Source organism: Clinocottus analis, unplaced genomic scaffold (assembly GCF_023055335.1).
Source record: "Clinocottus analis isolate CAN_PGR_092001 unplaced genomic scaffold, fCliAna1.0.p SCAF_27, whole genome shotgun sequence".
NCBI lineage: Eukaryota > Metazoa > Chordata > Actinopteri > Perciformes > Cottidae > Clinocottus > Clinocottus analis.
The window spans coordinates 1301135-1322752 of NW_027176009.1; the positions used below are offsets into that span (position 1 = coordinate 1301135).

General features: G+C 40.5%; 2 protein-coding genes across 11 annotated transcripts; both read left to right on the forward strand.

Annotated features, from left to right (window-relative positions):
• The first annotated feature begins 264 nt into the window (after positions 1 to 264).
• LOC137795275 (CD209 antigen-like protein E) lies at positions 265 to 2228 on the forward strand. Its single transcript, XM_068592651.1, has 6 exons — positions 265 to 289; positions 561 to 650; positions 1213 to 1305; positions 1421 to 1563; positions 1670 to 1770; positions 2087 to 2228. The coding sequence occupies exons 1-6, from the start codon at positions 265 to 267 to the stop codon at positions 2226 to 2228; spliced, it is 594 nt and encodes a 197-aa protein (XP_068448752.1).
• Positions 2229 to 3701: 1473 nt separating this feature from the next.
• On the forward strand, positions 3702 to 18653 carry LOC137795178 (centrosomal protein of 95 kDa-like). Of its 10 annotated transcripts, none has more exons than XM_068592505.1 (21): positions 3702 to 3892; positions 4737 to 4865; positions 5450 to 5557; positions 5849 to 5956; positions 7136 to 7247; positions 8053 to 8171; positions 8791 to 9017; positions 9848 to 9914; positions 10172 to 10239; positions 10570 to 10766; positions 10916 to 11030; positions 11258 to 11375; positions 11460 to 11674; positions 12247 to 12342; positions 13518 to 13668; positions 13913 to 14082; positions 14167 to 14241; positions 14446 to 14598; positions 15087 to 15233; positions 15317 to 15388; positions 17517 to 18653. In XM_068592505.1, exons 1-21 carry the CDS (start codon positions 3868 to 3870, stop codon positions 17691 to 17693), a joined length of 2649 nt encoding a protein of 882 aa, XP_068448606.1. In that variant the 5' UTR covers positions 3702 to 3867; the 3' UTR covers positions 17694 to 18653. The 10 variants fall into 10 exon arrangements, with proteins under 10 accessions (XP_068448606.1, XP_068448608.1, XP_068448607.1 ...); XM_068592507.1 differs by having other exon boundaries at positions 11466 to 11674; XM_068592506.1 differs by having other exon boundaries at positions 10919 to 11030.
• Positions 18654 to 21618: the final 2965 nt, after the last annotated feature.

Here is a 21618-nt window from a genome sequence, read left to right on the forward strand (position 1 = left end):
AGAAAGCACCTGCAATATGATTGTCTGCCTCCTGCTGTCTTAAAGTTCATTTCCATATATGGAGAGAACTGTCTGCAATATGAAACTCAAAATGAAGAAGTGTGAGATATAATAATAACTTTCTGTATAAGTGTCGTAATTAGATTTGTCACCAGAAAAGAGGAAGAAGCAGAAGAAAAAGAAAAAGCAGCCTACAGATCGGTGCAGCTACAACCGTCATTTGTCAAATCTTCAGAGTGTTGTCTTGAAAGAGGAGAGGCAGAAATGACTTTGGACGCTTCATCCAGGAGTAAATAACTTTCATGTTTTCTGGCAGCGTCATACTTTCTGTAACTTGTTCTGTTTGGGTACAGAGTTTTTAAAGTGCTTTGTTTTTGTCAGAATCGGGTGGAAAAAAAAAACATTATTAGGCAACAAAATACGTATCCAATTTAATTCAAAATCAATTTCATCCATAGACAGTGTGCAGGAAGTATAATAAATATTACACTGGATGCCTGATCATAATAATAATAATAACAATAATAATAATAATGTGTCTTTCTGAATTCTCCACACAGATGAAACACTCTACAGACTGGTTGTTGTGAGCTTTGGACTCCTGTGTGTCCTACAAGCTGCTGCCAACATTGGACTGCGTCTTTCTCTCTGTGAGTGATGTTACGTTTCTTCTCTTTTTTCACCCTGTGACTTACATATCTAAATTAACCACTGCAATTGAATAATAGTGGAACAACAAACACAAACTATGTTAATCACTTTTCTATCAGTGGATCAAAGATAAAACAGCTTCTATATTCATGGTCCAGTGGAGGAGATGAGAGCATTATAATGACATTAAGCTGATATTATATAGTTTGTTCAGATCAAGCAAACATTGGATTAGGCTTTCCACTTTGAGGCACAAAATATAATGAAAGTCTTCTCACTTGTTTTTGTCAGTAAATGTGTATAAATTGTAGTGTGTTTGTAATCTATTGAATACAGTTACAGATTTCTAACTATTTGGGTTTACAAACAAGACATGGTTATATATAAGGGACTGCAGCAGTTACCATGTAACCGACTCAGTTTTAGAAATGTATAGAAAACAGATCAGATGATCCAGAGACCAAACGTACACATATATCGTGTCCAAAGGTTGAATCAACACAAGGGTGGGGATCTTTTCACATGCTACCATAACCTCTGTAACAAAAGTGTCTCTTTCAGACAGTTCCAGTGCAAAAATGCCAGATTTTCAGGCCATTATCAAAAATCTGACTGAAGAGAGAGAAGATTTAAAGAGGAAGCTGAGCGCCTTCGGTGAGTCTGAAGATGAACCTGAATAAACCTTTAGACATTAACAGAAGGAAAAATACAGCAACATTTTTGACTAAAATGTGAACATTTATTTTTATGTTGTTTTTATCCTCAACAGATCAGTACTTGCAACCAGGATGGGTGTATTTTTACCCCAGTTTCTATTACATCTCTTCTAATCAGACGTCCTGGCAAGAGAGCAGAGATGACTGTCTGCAAAGAGGAGCAGACCTGATAATCATCAACAGCAAAGAAGAGCAGGTGTGTAAAGTGAAATCTGCCTGTCAGAGACACAAGAGACAACATGTGAAATCATTGATTATATCTAAGTTATGTTTAGAAATGTTTTTATTTTACTATGAACAAGGAATTTGCAATAAAAGTCCAAGGGCGTACATGGATTGGACTGACTGATGGAGAGACCGAGGGGAAATGGAAATGGGTGGACGGGACTGCACTCAGCACAAGGTTTATACATTACTTTTTTGCCCTTGTGATGGTATTTAATGAATGAATAAGTCAATCATTAATAATGTAGTATTTCTATATTGGAGCTATATTACTGAATAAAATGGTAGCTACCTTCATGAACCCTTCAGACAGAAGTGGTATCACTCCACCGAGTGAGGAAGAAATCCTGCACCATCTTTATCACATCAGTTCAAAGGCTCTTCAGTTCAGTAATGTATTTGTGACTGAATGTTTCTTTATGAGCATTTGATCTTTTTTTGTGTCTTTGGTTGTAATTTCTATTAAAAATATATGATGTGTTGTTTGGTTTCAGCTACTGGGACTCTGGGGAGCCCAACGGGGGTCAAAAGGAAAACTGTGTAGAATTAAGGTTTCTTAAGAACAAATACAGCTGGAATGATGGACAATGTAATTGGAAAATCTTCTGGATCTGTGAAAAGGTGGTGGCTCTATAACTCTGCATCCAGACCCATCAATGTTGCAATACACAAAAAATACAACATGATGTGAATGTTTTACAAACATGAATAATTATAATAATTATACACCCTCAGCTTGACATTTTATATTCATCTTAATCTTCTTTTCCCACTCTCATTATTAGTCGTTCAACACAACATTATACTGTTTCTTTTTAAAATTATTTTAAATGTCTTTGAAGAATGTAACCTTGAACAGTATGAAAAAATAATATACTGGATGTATTTGAATGTATTTGTTGTTCACGTCTTTTTCTTAACTGTGTTAATCTAAAATCATGTTGCCTCTGTGTTTTGATGAACTAATTTATTTCCCTTTTTGAATTAAACTGTCTTCATCTTAAACGCTCAGAGAACAAATAACTGACATTATGAGAACTTTGTAGTTCCTATTGTGATCTATATCTTATACAGAAACTGTGTAACTCTCAAGGTGGATTTGAAAGTGTCTTGCAAGCTTTGTATTGTTCGTCAGTGAGTGAGAATGGGGGACATAAGAAGTGAGAAATGTGCTGTTCAGCTTGAATTTCATCATAATCATCTCAAGCTTCATTATAAAACACTTCAACAGTTAAAATGTTTTAAAATGATGCTCGGCTATAAACAAAAATGAACAACCGCACCGGAGCCACAAAGAAAGCCCCCTGGGTCCGTGTGGCCAAGCACAATGTAAACTAAACTGGTAAGGGATTTAGGTGGATAATCATGCCTTTATTAATTTAGTTAATACTACGCATACATGGGGCATAATCCTACATAGATTTCTGACAGACAGTAAACCTTGGGCAGGGTAAGATACTGATGCATTTCTGGTTGGCTTCCATGGCTGTGGATTCAATACATAATGCCTTTTTCTCAGGCAAGTTTTAATATATCACAGAAAGAAAAACATATGTGTAAATAATAACAAGTAATAATCAGAAAAATTAATCGTGGTTGCGTTTTTCCAAAACATATGCTGTAAAAAAAAAAGCCTACAATCTGCTGTCAACACTGAAAGGCAAATGTTTGGCATTTAAGGCAACAAAATGTGAATTTCAATTTGTAATGCATACCATTGTGGTTTATTGCACATAAAAAGGCAAAACCAACACTGTGGAGATGTGGTACAAATTCATACTGGACTGATGAAAATAGTCCACAGTCAAACATAAAAATATACATTAAATTCATCGTAAAATCAAAAAAGGAAACACCTGTTTCTCATTTACTCAAAAGAGTTTCAGAGGTTTGATTGTAGCTGCAGAAGTGGACCAATTGACCATAACGTAACATACATTGTGGTAAATGTTTCCATCGTTGATATTGTCAGTTGAGTCAAAACTGTATTTCACGCTCACCTGCGGCCTATTGCCTGCGTTTTACACAGCAGCCAGCAGAGGGCGCTACGCACACAACAACAAAAAACCCGGAAACAAAAAACGAGCCCAACGTCCAATCAGACAAGACTTCAATTTTAAATGAGAGACGGTAGTTCCTTCTCCCAGAAACCCACAACAAACACCAAAACTGACCCCAATTGTGAGGTCGGGGCTCTGGGTGACACAAGACTCATTCCCAGCTAACTTAGTCAATAGATTTTGAGCTCCAACTGCCTCTCGTCGACAGCTGTTTCATGGGAACCCAGGAGGGAGAAAGAGGTAAGGCAGCCGAGCCGGGGAGCTTCAGTCCCGGAGAGAGCTAGCGACACGTACCGTTACGCTAATGCACAGCTAACGTGAGCTGCCTGGTTATTGTAGCGTAGCTCTCCTGCTGTCACCGAGTCTGACACTAAAGTAACATTTAAATAATTTAATTTAAAAAGTAGATCTCTCAGTTTAACGTCCTCTGGTAAAATTACCGTTAACAAACACACTGAGGTAGCAACGTTAGCTAGCTACTTGTGAGTTAACTCAACCGGTGAAGTTATACGGAGACACGTCAGAGGGGATTTAAAGGAGGCAGGTAACTCTACATGATAGTCTGTTTGTTGTTGTAACATCCCAAATCAACAGTCAGCCGTATCATTTTTTAAGGACGATGTAATATGTGTCTTTGACGAAAGCTAGCTAGCGTTAGTTGGGTTCATCTTTAGTGTCAGACTCAAAGGTCACTAAAACATACAACCCAGATGAGGTATAAAACATAGCGTTACATTGAAACAAAGAGTAGCAAGTAGTTAGTGTGTGTGTGTGACAGGGAGAGGCGACTCCCCGCTCTCAAACTTAAGTTTGCCGCGGATGGGCATGATTGAACATTGTCACCCCTAGAGGAGGCACTGAACCTGCTTTGTGATTAAAACGGTAAATGTCACCACAATGAGCTCTATAAGTTAAGTCTTTCTTCATTGTGCACTGATGTCTCCTTTCTTAATGAAGTATTCGGTTTAATGCCCCATGCCTCTCTATTTTTCTTTTTCTGTATAAATATTTCTTTGGTATTATGTTAAAATAAGGACTTTACTGTGTTTGAGTATTCGAGTAAGACTGTTGCATTCTCCTACAGATTGGGTAGATGTGGCAAATGATCTACTCAGCAAGTGTCCCATAAAGCTAAGGCTGAGGAAACTGACGGACTGTGACGCAAATGTCTTCATCACTCTATATGAAAACATCCTGGGGGAGAAAGTTCCAGGTAAGACTAAGCTGCAGATCAGCCACATGTCAACATAGTTGGTTGATCGATCAATAGTAGTAGCTAGATCAACAGAAAAATAGTAGACAAGTATTTGTGGAAGTTACTTTTTTAAATTAAAGCGCCAATTATTCTCCATTTCCAGGTTTTTAGTATGTTTTGCTTTTTTTCCTCTGTCAAATGTGATAATCAGCCGAGCGTCTAAATATTTAGTATGCCAGTAAAACTGATAAAATTACCAAGTTAATGCACCAAATTGTTTCACAACAAAGTCATTCCAATAAATTAAAATCAAAGGACCAAAAACACTGAAGGTTGACGAGCTGTGAGGTTTTAGTTTAGAGCATGATCTCCTGAGTGTACTTAGTATGTCGGGAATGTTTCCTAAGACCGTTAAACATGCAATCATGCGACTCTTAATGTCGCTGAGCTCTTTAATACATTATGTTCAATAAAGAGCTAAAGTCAAGGCCCACTGTGTTCACAGAAGTTTGTGAATACATGTGACTGTTGGCATTGTTGTGCATTTCTGTGGTATCCTATATGCTTTGGTTATGGACATTGGTGCGTTTGTATTTGTTTAGATTACGTTGCGGCGCCATGCAGTCAAGAGGATAACGTCCATAACGTTCAGTCTGTGATTGATTCACTCTCCCTGGATTATCTTCAGATCAGTCTCTCACACATTACAGGTATGATAAACTTGATCACTCTTTACAACAATATGGATGAAGTCATAAACAAATATAAGAGAAGCAAAACTATGATAAACTACAACATAAATTCAAACATTCACTTGGATCGACTTGAGATGGCAGGACCTTTTCCCATTGCCCATTGTCTTTTTTTTGGGCTGCATGGCCCAATTTTCTTATTTTGTTAAGGGGGCTGCAGAAATATAAGGACATTTACAGACACATTTTTTTTAGCAATAAAACTGATGATTCCTGAGAATATTGTTGAGCACGGCTGTGTGTTTGCAGGAGAAAATGTCGTCGGGGGCGACCAAGAGTCCATCAAGAACCTCTTGGAAATCTTCGATGGCCTCCTGGAATATCTCAAAGAGGAGATAAGCGAGGAGTCACAGAACGGTGGGAGGCAGATTCTTTTCTCACTTTTCCTTCACCAACTTGACACATAATTGTGTTTTTATCTCTTACAAAAGTTTTGCACACAAAGAGGCTTAGTTTCATGTCACAAATAGGTAGATCTTTAAATAATAATACCCAGTGTTCTCCACAAACATTCACACAAAAGCCACATTCTAATTTAACAGAGATGTGTTTATAAGTGTCTTAAAATTAGTCATTTAGCATAAACAAGTAACAAAAAAAGACTAATCTACTGAAGAAATCTTAGTCAACTTGGTCTAAATGGACAGATTAGTTGACTTACTGATTATTAGAACGGTTATCAATCTGTACTGATTCTGAATCATACAAACAATACAACATGGTTTGCAGAGCAGTAGCCACAGTACCATTTTAATGCCAGCCTCTTAGCGTCCGCAGTTCTCAGTTTGCCTGAAGCAGCTAGTTCTCCTTTTTTGTTTGTCCTTCAGCATGAATAAGATATAATGTGTCGTGAACCCAGTCTAAAACCAGTTGGTGCAGGAATTTTGTAAGAGAACTGAGCATGCCTTTGTATGAGGGGACCGTCCTTGAGGTCGCTGCCAGACAGCAATTAGTAGTGAACGACTGTGTCGGCACATACAAGCGATCCACATTTCTAAATGGCCTAATTAAACGTCCTGGATGTGCCATACTGGAGCTGGTACTGAGTACAATGTAGCTAACAGCTGTCTGTACTGCGACGTGTATGCTGAGTGTTGGAGAGTTGTTAGGGGCTGGAATGAATATTAATCTGAGCTGTGGTGACATTGGCATAGTGCGATGTCTTTCTTCACTGTCTAACAATGTCGAGTTGTGCTTCTGTTTTTAGTGCTTCGGTTGGTTAGTAGTTGCTGTATTTGGCTTTTGAGTTTACATTCGTGCTCAGAACTAACAGATGGCCTCAGGTGTTTGTCAGAGTTTCTCGGCAGTGTCTTTTGAGGTTTATCTTTTTGAACAGTGAATTTCCACAGCAGCGTAATACTGAGAGTAAGCTTGTTGAATTAAAGGTCATGTGTGTTTGTTCCTCTTTTGAAAATCCATGGAGGTCAGTACATGTTGTGATCACAAGTTTTGCTTTCTCTTTCTCCTTGGTTGTGTGTTTTTTTCTGTTTTTTTAGCTCCCTCTGGCTCATTTGTTTTTTGTTTTGTTTTTTCCAGAAGAACTGAATGACAATTTTAATGCTGATGTGCTTGATGAAACCAAGGAGACCAATGCCACCCAGCAGAAAGAAACTAAACTGGATGGAGAATCTTCGTTATCCAGTGGAGAGTAAGCTCTTCTCTTACACACACTCTCCAAACACTAAGATGAATTGCATTGGAGATCCATTTCATTAATAGATTAATTATTTTGTCAGATTCAAACTTCGGGACACAACAATTCCAAATCCTTTTGCCTTTTAAGAAGAAAAGACACAGCATTAATTAATACAAATCTCAAACAAAGCAATACAATAACCTCTCCCGTAAACAAAATACTGCTAACAGTCAGATTTGTACCATGTGACTGCGACAATATCGTTTAGCTGTAGGACGGATCCAGCCTGTACGTCCTGTTGACACTACAGCCAGTTTGGCAAACTTTTCACGGTCGTGTAAATATTAAAATGATGTTTTCACACCTTTTTATGTAAATAGTAAATGTAGTCTCATCCATACCATCGTCTGCACTCGTATTTTGTGATGCAATTTTCTCTGTTGGAAACGTAACCGGTTTGTGGAATACAAGGCAAGAAAACAAGGCATTACTGTTAAGCATGCTGCCTGGCTACCCAGAGAAATACAGGCGGAAGTATCCTGAGGTTCTTCCTAACCATCAACTGCAACGTCAAATGACCCAATTCAAGACAAGGCTTAGATCTGGAAAACTCATATTTTACCACGCAAAACTAAGGATTTTAACATCTTCAGTGCTAAGTACTCATTTACTCCTTTTAAAAAAATCTGTCAGTTCCACAGTTTGTATCACTTTGTCGTTTGATGAATTTAGAGAAAGTATATCACAGAAAAACATTGATCATTTTATTATATAGTACTTGTGTGAACGTTTGGTAAACAATATCATGTATCATCAGATCCGCTGTCCATTCCAGTAAAGATTCCCTCCATACCTGGAATGCTGAGGAGATGGGATCAGCTAGTGAGCTCATTGGGCTGGGAGTCTCAGCACGCACATTCACAGATAAACTAGAAGGTAAGACACGCAAACGCAGCCCATCTTTACCCCATTTACGGTGTGTGGGGACCATGACTTGTGTTCTTCAGGCATGCATATCAATGGGTTTCTCTCCCTCGGTTTCCAGATGTTTTTTTGGGCCAGAGTGTGTTACAATAAGGGGTGTCGGGAAATCATGTTGCCTGACTAGAATACTTCTCAAATGACATTGCATTGCTGTTTGAAACTATTTTTGGCTTTTCTTTATGCCCTGTTTTTGTGTTGCTGGTTTAGTTGTCACATTGTACAGTAGGTACCTAAGCAGTCGTGTGGTTTCACTGCAAACCACGCCCTGACGGTATCTACATAAACCAAAAGTAACTACAGACATATGTTTGCCCTGTCACATCATGTTGCCTCCATGTATCAGTGATATTTTGATTAATTTATTATTAAACTAAAAATATATCTTTTATATATTGTCATCGATCTCAGTCAAACCTTAGATGCAGAAAACTCCTAAAATATACCTTTTAACAACTATTCATCTTTATGTCTTTTGTGTTAAGTAGTTATCGCCTGCATTTCAACAGTGTGAATGATGTTGTGATGACTTCAGAACCGAACTGTTAATGTTGAGGAGTAACTCTTTTAATAGTTAGCATGATTAATCTGGAAGGACTGGCCGTCCCTGCCCAAACCTCAGACGCAGTCACCACCTCTGGTCCTCTGGACGCTCAAGAAGCCCCCCTGACTGAACTGCTCCCCTCAGCCATCGCTCTGCAGCCTCCCTCTCAGAGCAACGGACCCGACGGCAAATGGACAACAGCTGTTGGCCTCAGCCAAAGGCAGGCAGAGGAGGGAGCTGCTCCTCTCACTACAGAGGTATCCTGGTTCAATTGTTGGACAGTAAATGTTTCTCTTATTTGCATGCAGTGAAAGGACACGCAGACTTTGTTATCAATACTGTACTAATAATCGGATCAACCACACCTTCACTGTGTGTGAGGAAGGTCCAGCCGAAGCTTTTGCTTAATATTGTTATATGTACCTAAACCAAACCCTGATCCTAACCAATGGTGTCGACAGATTAGCTTGAAAGTACTTTTGGAGGATGATCTTAAGTCAACGTAATGTCTCACTGAACCAAACGCAACTGTTGTTATAGTGGGCAAATTCTTGCTGATGCATCCATCTGAGTCAAGGTCAGATTATCAGGATTAAGTGATATTTGATGTCTTTAACTGATAAATGTCACATGTCGCCTTACATTTTGAATATACGTAAATGTTTGTCCTGACACATGCTTTCCAGTGCTGGATGACGATTTAAAAATGCCAAGCAAAAAGAATACCGTATTCAAAACGATAAAGTAACATAACCTCTCAAAGGAAAAGTACAGACAGGGCATATTTATCATTTCATAAGGGAATTAATGAAACTAGGAAGTGCAGGCCCTGACATGCACAGGAGCTTGGTATTGTGTGGCTACTTGCATTTTTTTCCTCATTTCTTTCTTCAAAAGTCTTGTTGTATGTGGTCGACTCTTTCTCTTGTGTTTGATTTTAGAAGATGTATCTTTTTTTTAATGCACAATACGTCCCGTGCTAAACTGTGTCCCTCTGTACGTAAATGGTAATGGTCTCTGTTTAGCTTCACAGACATTTGTCTTGCTCTTTCCTCCCTCTCACTTTGTCAATGTCTTTCTCACTCAGACCTCTAAACCGCCAGCTGAGACAGTTGTTACCAACGGACTACAGTCGCCTCCTCCCCAGTCTCCAGGTGAGCAAACTAAATGTACCATTTATTCTTAGGCAGTTTACAATGTCAAGGGGTAAACGGTTTGATATCTTGAATCGCATCAAGCATCATAGGATTAAAGCACTTTGATTGGATCGATAGTTATGACTGATCTCCCGGGCAGCTGAGCACATGGAGATGTTTATCTGCTCTGCCCGTGTGACTGCTACCAAGTGAAACCCCCGCTTCAGATTAAAGTGTGACTTTGTTCTCGATGCCATGTTTTACTCAATCTCCAGGTGCGAGGGAGAAGTCTTTGTCCAGTCAGCAAAGAGCCGGGACCGAATTAGAAGGGCAAACACTAGAGGTAAGAGAGTAACGTGCCTTCACCTGCACCAGTTCTATAGCAACCTCAAACCCACACAGATGCGTGAGCTATTGTTTAAGTATTGGGTAATCTCCAGTGACCTGGGTTGCTCTGTGATGAAGCGTGTACACTGAAACTGACAGTAAAATACAGTATACACTGGTTAAATCTAATCCAGATTGAATTCAAAAATAAACATTGGATATTATCTTCAAAACAGATTTTACATTTTTTTCCATTGGCTCATTTACTCTTAAATATAATTTAATATTGAATGAAATGTGAATTTGGTTCCAAAATTAACTTTATTTACTTTTTGTCTAATTTTAGCCGACCAATGGGGGCCCCAGGAGGGTTTTATTCCGCCCGAAGCCAGATGTGCTCTTCCTCGCCCTGCAGGAGGAGAGGACTGTAGCAACCCCTTGTCCGCCAGACATGGAGGAGGAAGAGCAAGATGATGAGTATCTAGATTATAGACTGAAGCAACCGGACAGCAGGATGGATCACAGAGTTGGGACAGGCCTAAGGTATGACAGGTGGAGTGCTGGAGAAGAGTCGGAAGCTACAGATTAATGAATAGCATGTCCTCATTGACATTATTATTTAATAAGGCGACCATGTTTCTGCCTGTCTAACTATCTCTGCTCTGTGGTGTCTTTGTAATCGTCTCCCTGAGCAGAAGCAGGTTGGAGGAGCCTCTGTCGTATCGCAGACAGAGGAACAAGGAAGCAGAAGAGGAGCTACATCACATATCTGAAAACCTTTCCCATCGACTTGAGGAACTCGACCAGGTGTGTGAAGTTTGTAAGGTCCCAGCATATTGTCATGAATGTTTTCAAACAAGCGCTATTTTGATCCTTTCTGCATGGGTGTGTCTGTTTTTTGTTAGGGCTTAGGTTGGAGTATGTTGTTGACCTGCTCTCAGTTCATGTATTGTTATAGTCTGCTTTATTTCTCCGAGATGAATACATATTTGTGAATGATCCCTTTTTACATTTGCGATGTGTAATTCCTGTAGATGCTCAAACGAGTTCTGGGGGAAAGCGGAAATTCCAGTGAAGTCAGAGAAGAGGACATGCAGTCCCACCACAGTGACAGCATCATGGAGTGTGGCAGGACTCCCAGACAACACGCAGGTAAACACACTGTTAACACATTCAAGATCTTTTAAGAGCTGATGACAATGAAAAATACATGTATTGAATCGTAACATGCATTAGTTTTAGGAACAGCTGACGGTAAACCCTGCCACCGGACACGCTCTTTATCCCCCTCTCCTCCACGGGTCCGTCGCTCCCTGCACGGACAGTTGGAAGATGCCATGGCAGAGGCCTTGAGTCTGGATGATGGGAGACAAACTAACCTTGCAGCTTCTAATCTTTCAAAGCGAGGAAAGCTACGCCACCACAGACCGTCTCATAGAAAACATAGCAAGGTATTCCCATAGCTATTGTTTTCCTTACCCTTTAAATGTACTGTATAGGCAAGCCGTGTTCATTTATGGAGCACGTTTCATACACAGAGGTCGGTTCAGGCGCAATAATATAGAATATATTAATATAATAAATATTTTTGTGTTAATTAGTTAAAAGCATATTACTTTAGTTGAACTCTGATGCATTCCACCAAGCTGAAGATTTGCAGATTGCTTAATAGATTGAACAGCTTCAATGAAGCCTGACTGAGGATTTTAGCTGTAGTTTATAAATGTAAAAGCACTTTACTAAAACATTCTAAATGTTTGTAATAATACTGCCACAATGATGCCTCCAAATATTAGTGTCTGATATGTACATTGCCCTTTTCTGAGTTGTTCACATGGATGGAACAGCGGTTGCATATTTTAAACAAAACAAAAAAAAACAGATATTGTGTATTTTAGTCATTTCTGTTTTTTCATGACTCAAATCATTATAATTTTAGTTATTAAATGAATTTGCTGCTGCTTTCAATCGTGCTCATGATCTCATGTATGTTTTAAATTAAAAATGAATCTATCTTTTCCAGTATCTGGAAAATGAGGCCTACGAGGAGGAGTTGAAAAGATATGAAGACAAAGAACGGGCAGATCTGGACAAGGCACGCCTCAAAGCTCAACAAGCTGTAAGTCATGAGTATGCAGTCATGAGTATGATGTCTAATATAGTATAAATACAAGGACCTCTCTCTCTGTCTCTCTGTCTCTCTCTCTCTCTCTCTCTCTCTCTCTCTCTCTCTCTCTCTCTCTCTCTCTCTCTCTCTCTCTCTCTCTCTCTCTCTCTCTCTCTCTCTCTCTCTCTCTCTCTCTCTCTCTCTCTCGGGCCTCCTCTCTACAGAACATCCTTGTTTAAGTTGTTACAGAGCTGAGTTGAGGAAATTATCATCACTAGATTAAAAACAAATGTCTTTCTTAATGGTGAATATGGTGATTTTGAAATCACACCCTTATTATATAGGCATATTTATGTTTTATATAATTTTCACAGCGACCTCTTGCTCCAGTGAGAATGTGTCGCCATGCTGTGTAGCGTAATGACCCTCTTGAAATACTATCAAAACTTTTTTTTTTTTATCATAGTCATGTATAATTACGGCATTTGGAGTGGAATATTTTAATTTAACATGACACACGACCTCCGCAATTATTACAATTTACCAGAGTCTCCACAGTTAATACTGATCCTGAGTAAATATGGCTTTAGACAGTATTTTAGTCAGACGGTGATTTGTATTGGTTCAAACTGTTGTGGCTGTACAACATCTATTGATTTATACTTCTTTGCAAGGACTGTTGCTTAAAATAACTTTCAGTTAGAATATGCTCCGTTTGTGAATACTAGCTCTATGCTACTTTAATGGTTGCTTGGTTATTTACATTATACAGGCTGATATTGCACAGTGACCAGACTTTCAAACGGTTAACTTCAAAATTAGAAATTATTATTATCAAACAAATTGCAAACGGGGAAAAAATAAAAGTAAAATGCAATGTTCACTCACAATGTACTTGCTGCACTATTAAGATTTATATTTGAACGCACATTTGCTCAAGTAGAATACAAAGTTGTAATGTATTGTAGAAAAATGCAGTTAGTCATAAAATCTTAAAAACTTCACGATGTATTCAAACCTACAAATGGCACGTCATTTATAGGTTTGTTCTTGAAGAAAATAATGAATTTGTAAGCACCAATTTATCTCCAAAAGTTGGTGTGAAATGACAGTAAATAACTGGTGCTGTGCCTACAGAACAGTTACAGTTAGTGTGTCTCTCTGTCTGTGTGTATGTGTGTGTGTAGGAGCGACAGTACAGAGAGGCCATACTTGGGGATGTTTCCGAAGCCCCCAGACTGTCTCCAGCAAGAACGAAGACCCAGCGCAGTTCACAACGCAACGTGCAAACCTCACCAGGACGGAGATGGCAGGAGGCCCCCAGGAGAGCTCCTTCAAGTAAGTTAAGAGTAGTTTATTTACCACTCGGACCTTTTCGTTATTATTGTTTACATATGAGTAGTTTTCAAAATGCCTTTTCTCCACAACACAATGGCACCTCACCATATTTTCTTTGGAGCTCAATTTTTCAAGGACTAGTGAGGATTATGTGGTGTCTAGCTGTCAGGTTGCATATTTCAACCAATTGTAGTCTGATTAAACTATTCTTGTTGTTATGTTCCTTTTCTTGTCCTCTCTTCAGTGAAGGTAATGGAGAATGAACTCCTTCCTGTGCTCCGTGAGGAGTTGCCCCACCTTCACATCTCCCCCCATGCCCTGGGTCAGATGTGGGAGCAGCAGATGCAGCAGGTGGACAGACTCCATGCCCTGTCATCCCCTCATAGCCGGCGTCGCAGCAAACTCTCAAGCCAGGTAGGGCGATGTGGCGACAACAAGTCTGCCATGTGCAGGGACATGTGACCAATGCCTGAATATGTAACCGCCTGCTTCTGTCAGATGGAAGAAGCCCAGAGGAAGCATGACCTGCTGGTGGAGATCATCCGTAAAGATAAGGACCACAACATGCGTCTGGTGAGCATCACCACGTAAACACACATTCAAAAGGGCCATTCATATTTAGTAACCTTATCAACAACTGGCACAATAGATGATTAGAGTGTGATTCTATTTTTTTTTTAATAGTGCACCCACATATGCAGACAGACTTGTCCTGGACAAGCGCTGTTTGTCACACACAGCAGACCAGTTGCAAGCTTAAAACGTTTTATCTTCCAGAGGGATTTCAAAGAGCGTATCCAGCAGCAGAAGTCCACCCAGAACAGACTGAGGGAACAGAGGCAGCAGATGGCACGCGCCAAGAAGTACCACAGCGACTACCATGTGCAGCACCGGGCCCGCCTGATGAGGGCCCGCACCAAGGAGGAGAGGGTGGGTAGTGGAGGCCCTTCACAACTTTGCACACCAGTTCTACGACTATTTCAGCGACGAACGATTACTTAAATGTAGAATTTCTTAATCTTTTAAAAATGTACTGTATATAAAATGTTAGTTTAAAAGTATTGAAAAAATACCGCAAAAAAGGGAATTTTTCCAAAGCTTAATATAGGAACTAGGATTTGTGTTGTCTGACCAACAATCCAGTACACAACCCAAATACATTCATTACTTAATGATACAAAACAAAGAGTAGCAGCTGATATTTGGCATTCTGATGGTTATGAGGGACACTGTACATCCCTTCTGAAACCCAAACTTAATTAGGCAAGTTAGGTCCCTGTTTTAAAATATGTTTGAGACCAAAAGCTGTCGAATAATATCATTAGATATTATTAAGTAATATTCTAAGTTAATATCACAAACCATGGGAAAATCTGGCGTTAGTCTTTTGCGTCATGTGTGGTTGTGTGTCTGTTTAGATGTTTCGGCAGTTGTTTGAGGAGGGCTTGGAGCTCCAGAAAGTCCGGTTGAGAGAGCAGAAAGCCTACGCTAAGGAGCAGCGGCTGGATCATCAGAGACGACACCAGGACCAGATCAAGTCCATGGAGAACTACTACAAAGACCAAGTAGGACATGCACACACTGTTGTATCGTTGTATAATGGAATTATGAAATAAACTCATACGTGAATGTGCTTCTTCTCTTTCAGTTTTCACTACTTGCTGAAAAACTTTCCCAAGAGCGGCAGGACATCCAGGTCCGGAAAAAAGCTCAAGAAAAGGTAAACATTCAACTTATTACTGTTGTCCTAAACATCTTTACATTTCAATCTTATTCAGGTTCTCTGGACATATTTGTACGACATGAGCAATAGTGTTTTCTTAAAACACTAAAATACCACAAATCATCAACTTCAATGGACTCATGCTGTAAAGTGGTCTGTTTTTCTAAAAAAAAAAAAGGGGGGGAAAGAAACGATTGCTTTGCTTCAACTCATTAAGTAAATGCTGATTCCACAATGTGATGGCGGTAGAAGCTGTCATTCAAACAGGTTCCCCATCAGCCTCGCTTTCACTACGCAGGTCTGTGAGCCATCGGGGCGGGATCTCCTGGTGTTTTTATAGCACAAAAGAAAATGATTGCAATAATAATTATGAAGGTAATAAAATAAAAGCAGAGGCTACCTAGTTTGGAGACGGTAAACTCTTAGATATCTTTTAACGCACAGTGAAGAAGAACGGGCTGCACAGCTTGCTTATTGTCTGTCAGTCTGGCTCTCTTGTTGAACCGCAGAGGAGAGGCACATTTTGAATGCTGTGTTTACAAAGAGTTACCGACAACGTGCTTACATTTCATACCTTCAAGCTGGTTTTTGCAGCTGCTGTTGGGTCTGTTCAAATTTGTCTTTCTTTCTAAATTTTCTTCAGAAAATAAACAAATGGAACTTTTTCGGGGTCAGATGCAAATTTTCAAACCACAGAACAGACAACATGAATCCAAAGTCTCTGTGGAGACCCCCGTGCTGTTTGTTTAGCCCGTGTTACGGTTCTTAGACTGATGAACTGCCCTGCTGCTGGTCTCAATAATGAATGCCTAAGCTGGCCCAGAATAACACAAGAACAGACAAACGTGCAGCTACTGCTTAGGTGCTGGCGCCTGCGTTCCTGGCTTCTCAGGATGCATCCACACTACTACGTTTCCAATTGAAAATGCATACATTTTGCCAGATTTACGTCTAGCAGCCACACTCCTCCAGAGTTTTAGAACCCCAAAAACTGAGGGGCTTGAAAACGCAACCGAAACTGTGTTCGTTAGCGGTCACAACAAGTCCTTGCCTGAACCGTCACGCCGCAAGAAGAAAACAAACGGCCTTGATTAATTCAAAATACTGCCGACGTGCATTGGAAGCAAGTTATTATTGGAGAGATTTGCAAGCAGCATGTCCAGCGGGATTATGGGTAAGTAAGTTATGAAAGAAAAAGCAACAGCGTTGTAACTTAAGTTTGAAGAATACGCGTTTGTGTTTGAGTATATAGAGAAAGATTATAGAAGAAGAACACAGCCCTTTATTAATAAAGTACAATAATACTTTTTATTTCCTGTAACTAAGCAAACTATCAACTTCCTGTTTACACCGGCACCCGCATGCCCAGTGTATGTGAAGAGTCACGTGATGTCCGTTTTCTGTTTGTTAGTACGGACGAAACCGGTGCAGGATCACGTGTGTGGAAAGGAGATGGTTTAGCAGTTTAAAGCCGAGACAGGAGCTGCAGCCGTGTGGGGTTGTGTGTTTCCGTCTCCCAGCTGGACACGGTGGCAGCAGGACTTTTCTCCTCAGGCTAAGATGACGGAGTAAAATAACAATGATCAGCAGCTGTACTTGTTATTTAATGCATTTTGCTAAAGTTGACTAAAACCAGCTCACATCTGTTCGGCCCCGCTTCTCTCTTTCACCGCTGCCGCTTATGAAACCAGTGGCCACGGTCGAGGTCTCCAGCAGTCCCATGAACGAGCCTCCCATCAGCTCGGACCGCATGTCCCTGTTGTAGTCCTCTGCTGACAGATGTTCAACATCTGTTGGTAATCGGTGGTAGTTTACACTGACAAGCTGCTCTCTCTTTTTGTAGCTGGACCACCCCGGCACGATGCACCACGTCGTTTGAGAAGCCTTTCTAACTTTTTGTACACGGTCGCGTTTGAAATGCCCACCTGACCTTTTGCAAGCTACATTTTGTTTTTGTTTTTCCGGGAAGAATTTATGTTTGGCGACTCAGAAGCTCGCACGCAATGCTTTCTGGAACATGGAGGCACTGCTGTTTCACCCGCTGATGAATGTATTCCTTAATTGAGTGTTTGTATGAATATGAACATGCATCTAAGCACTTCTTCCTCCACTGCCATTCACACAGGCTCTGCTGAAGATGAAGCGAGAGCTGCGTTCCAGGATGGAGCGGGAAATCGGTGAATTGCAGGAGATCATCGTCCAGAACGACAAGGACGACCACTTCCAGGATCTGGAGGTCCAGACGCTGCGCAATCGGGTCAAGATGGCTTCCTTCCAGTACAACACCAGCTACCTGCACTGACCAGGGAGTTGACACGCAGGGCTGTTTTAAGCTCCGCTAGATCAAGGAACATACTGCGAAAAGACTTTCTGCTTTTCACAACCAAGGGTACGACATTCTGGCAGAACAGTGCAGTCTCCTCGATGTCTCCTCTCAGAGATTTGCACAAAATAGGAAATTAAGAACTGAACTGAGTCCTGGTGGCTAATAATCAACTGAATACACTCCACAAAATGTAGTTAATTTAGCTAACTTCCTCTCACCTCAGCTGCTATACAGGAACTTATTGGCATCTTGGACCGAGTCCCCTTCTTCCATGGGTTTTAATACTTGATAACTAAGAATGTTTTGAAATGGCTCCCTCACTGTGCAGTCTTTGTGTGCTGATATTGTAGCAAACAACTAAATGTTCTTCCTCTTGCCAAACGGGGATCACCGATGCAAAGTTAACAAGCATGGATGTCCCACTGATGCATTTTTAACTTTTGATTTTCATCCCCCTCTCATATGTACGATGTCTTCCTTTTGTGATTTAACCACACCAGTGGATTATTTATTTTTAAGCTTTAATGTTTGGTTTTTAATTAACCTGGTGTTGTGCTGTCTGATCACCAGGGGCGATGATAATCAAGTCTTTCATGACTTCTCCCTTTCCTCATATTCATTGATTGTTTTTACTGTCAGAACTAATCATATAGTTGTTTTTAACCAATGCAAATGGTAGCACTGTTAAAAAACACTGTCCACTAATATTGTATCTGATGACCACACAATGCCCCATCATCATCATCATCATCATCATCATCAATTAAATGTGTGGGATCGTAAACTACTGGCTCACGGTTAAAGGTTAAATGATTTGCATTCGATACAGTCTGCTGTTTGACGGCCAGTGTGAAGAAGCTGTTCCCGTGTCCGGTGGTTTAAGCGTACAGTGCTCTGTAGCGCCCCTCAGAGGGGAGGAGTTGGAGCAGCTTGTGTCCTGGGTGTGAGAAGTCTGCAGGGATCTTACCAGCCCGCTTCCTGACTGGAGGTGTACAAGTCCAGGATGGAGGGCAGGCTGCAACCAACAGTTCTCTCTGCAGACCGGACGATCTGTTGTCGTCTGTCTCTGTCCTGTTTGGTCACCGATCCAAACCACGTGATGGAAGAACAGAAACCCCCTTCAGGTCCTGGGAGACTGTGGATGCCAGAAACCTGAAGGTCTCCACCGCAGACACAGTGATCACACACGCACAGTGTGTGCGTGATCAGCATCAAGACAGTCCCAACTCCAGACAAACTAAGTCGAGCTGCGTAGGTCGTAATTGAACATATTGCTGCTTCAACATAATCTCTGTACAACCACTGTCACACAGTGGCCGTAGGAGAATCACTGCTTAGTAGAGTTGGTCTGTCCATGTGCTTCATCTTCACCATTTATCTGCAAATCATCCGTCATTGTCATCATCATCTTCGTCGTCATCTGGCAGGTTGGTCCATTTCAAGCGGCTTTCACAGAAAGCGCACGCCTGGTTGACCACAAGCTTGAGTCCTTTGACGCGTTTCCTGACGGTACATTGTCTGTTGCATTGCCGGCACGACTTGAACAGCTGAAGGATGCACTCTTCATCGACGATGACCTCTGACGAGCTAAGGGAATCAGAAAAGAGGCACTAGCTCATTATCAACAGGTTTCGTTAACAGTATCAAATGAGGAATTGGGTTGAATTTAACAACAAATACCTAAATTTGGATCGTTGATATTGTTATTAATATCAATTTACCTCCCCAAATCCACCAGGTAGCGTCCATCTCCCACACTTAACGAGGTGATGAATTCTTCTTGAATATCTGGGTGCGGATCCATTTTACATATCAGTTATTACTTTATAGGTTAACAATTTGCTTTCAATCTTCAGATTATTTTACCGGAGAAGGACCTGCGCAAGTGAAAGTGACTCACTGTTTTGTGACCGGTTGCTCGTCTCCCACTCGTCGGGACTCTTTGGTTTTTGGCAAGCAGCATCTCTAATCCCCGACTCCTTTGAAAGAGGAGGAGCAGCAACACAGCACAATCCAAAACGGGCAACAGTTTTATTTATATAGCACATTTAGACACTACAGCTTCACTAAGTATACTTAATATTTTATATTATTTTTTAAGTACTGTACATTAAAATGTTGCATGCGTCACAGAAGCCTTAACTTCCGGTGGACTGACAGTTTGTATAGGAGATGTCACATTTACCTTTCCATTCGCAGATGACTGAACAGAAGGAGCAGCGCAAGGTTTCTGCTCATCATCTGGTGAACTCATCATGAACCGTTTGTGACGCACACGTTCACTAAACAGACAACAAATTATCACAATGATACACATGAAAGTATGCCTTTTTGTGCGTGTATTTCAGCAGTTTGTGGGATTACCTTGTCATACTGATATTCATCATTGCATTATAGTTCAAAAATGACTTATCAAATTAGTATTAGTATGAGAAAGTGGCAGTTGTGGAGGAAGAACTCAGGTCTTTTAATAAAGTAAAAGTAGTACTAGTACAGTGTAAATACTCTGTTACAAGAAATAGTCCTGCATTAAAAACAATATTTTCGCAAAAGAATAAAAGTTACCATCAAAATAAAAAGTTAAAAAAGGTTGGAATAGTACATACCACTTGTAACTAATGTAATGTTTCTGGAATAAAACGTACAATGTTTCCCTCTGAGTTGTAGCTACACGTACAAAGTGTAAGCACACAACATGTACACGACTACTAGACGTGGCGAGTACTTAGTTATATTCTACCAGTGTCCAGTCCCACCACACAGACACGCGCACGCGCACACTCGCACGCGCTCTGACTGGTCCGAAGGTACCTGTCATGGAGGGCGGCAGTCAGTTCGCTGGTTCCGGACTTCACGCGGACACGAAGGGAGGTGAGTGGATACAGACCTCACGTGACATGTCCCGCAGCGTGAGAGACGTCTTTGAGTCCGTTTCATTCCCGCATTGTTTCCCAGCGTGTTGCCGCCTCGTGGTGGTTATTCTCTATTCTCTTGTCTTCCTCCGGTCTGACCCTCCTCCTCTCAACGGAACAGTGAGCGACAGCTGACTTCACGGAGGCGTTAGCCACCATATTTGTTGTCGACAGCGTAGTGACATCACTTCCGGTGCCGAATCGGATGAATTACAGAGCGGAGCGCAACACCTGTGTGCTCGTTTAATAATAAGAATTAAATGGCTGATTTGGTTGTAGTTAATGAATATGTACTTTTTGAGTTTTTACATTGTACTAGAAGCATACACATAATTTATACTACTCTTTTCAACACCCTATGACTTGTTTTACATACTATAATAAGTATGATTCTGTTTTTCAAACAACGCCATGACTTGTTTCGAAATAGTTTACTACTAATATTTTATGGCTAAGACTTAAGACTTATTATATCATATTTTTTTCTTTGACAGACGTTTACAAAGATTACACCGTCTATTTTTTTTTTAACACTCTTTTATTCTTGACTTCGGGGGAAAACATTTTTTTGACTAACGGTTGTCATTTTTAAGTTGAATTTGTGTTGGATAAAATAAGGCTTTTGTATGTTTTTTTTCCCCGACATACGTTACAATGTTTTTTCTACTTACTTTGTCATTTTACCATTGCATTATCCAGACAATTATATGGTTTTGACTTATGTGTTTTTTTGCAAATAAACTATTGTGAAGGCACCTGTCTATCTTGTGTAACACGTGTTACTTTGCTGGTTATTTGGCTCTAAATGGGCACCAGGAACGTGGCAGACTGCCTGATGCAGAGCACACTTTTAATCTAAAAGGTGCGTGTTTGTCTTTCTTGTTATTGGTCTCCAAATAGATCACGTTTCGTTCAACTCATCATTTGGCACATGGAAGTCTCACACACACTCGTTGGATTTGACTGCATCTCCTGGCAAGTTTGCAGAG

Coding starts and splice junctions, on each gene's coding strand:
- LOC137795275 (XM_068592651.1), top strand. CDS start 265: ATGACTTTGGACGCTTCATCCAGGA. Junction 651..1,212: donor TGGACTGCGTCTTTCTCTCT/GTGAGTGATGTT, acceptor TGTCTCTTTCAG/ACAGTTCCAGTGCAAAAATG. Junction 1,564..1,669: donor TCAACAGCAAAGAAGAGCAG/GTGTGTAAAGTG, acceptor ACTATGAACAAG/GAATTTGCAATAAAAGTCCA.
- LOC137795178 (XM_068592505.1), top strand. CDS start 3,868: ATGGGAACCCAGGAGGGAGAAAGAG. Junction 5,957..7,135: donor AAGCGAGGAGTCACAGAACG/GTGGGAGGCAGA, acceptor TGTTTTTTCCAG/AAGAACTGAATGACAATTTT. Junction 7,248..8,052: donor TCTTCGTTATCCAGTGGAGA/GTAAGCTCTTCT, acceptor ATGTATCATCAG/ATCCGCTGTCCATTCCAGTA.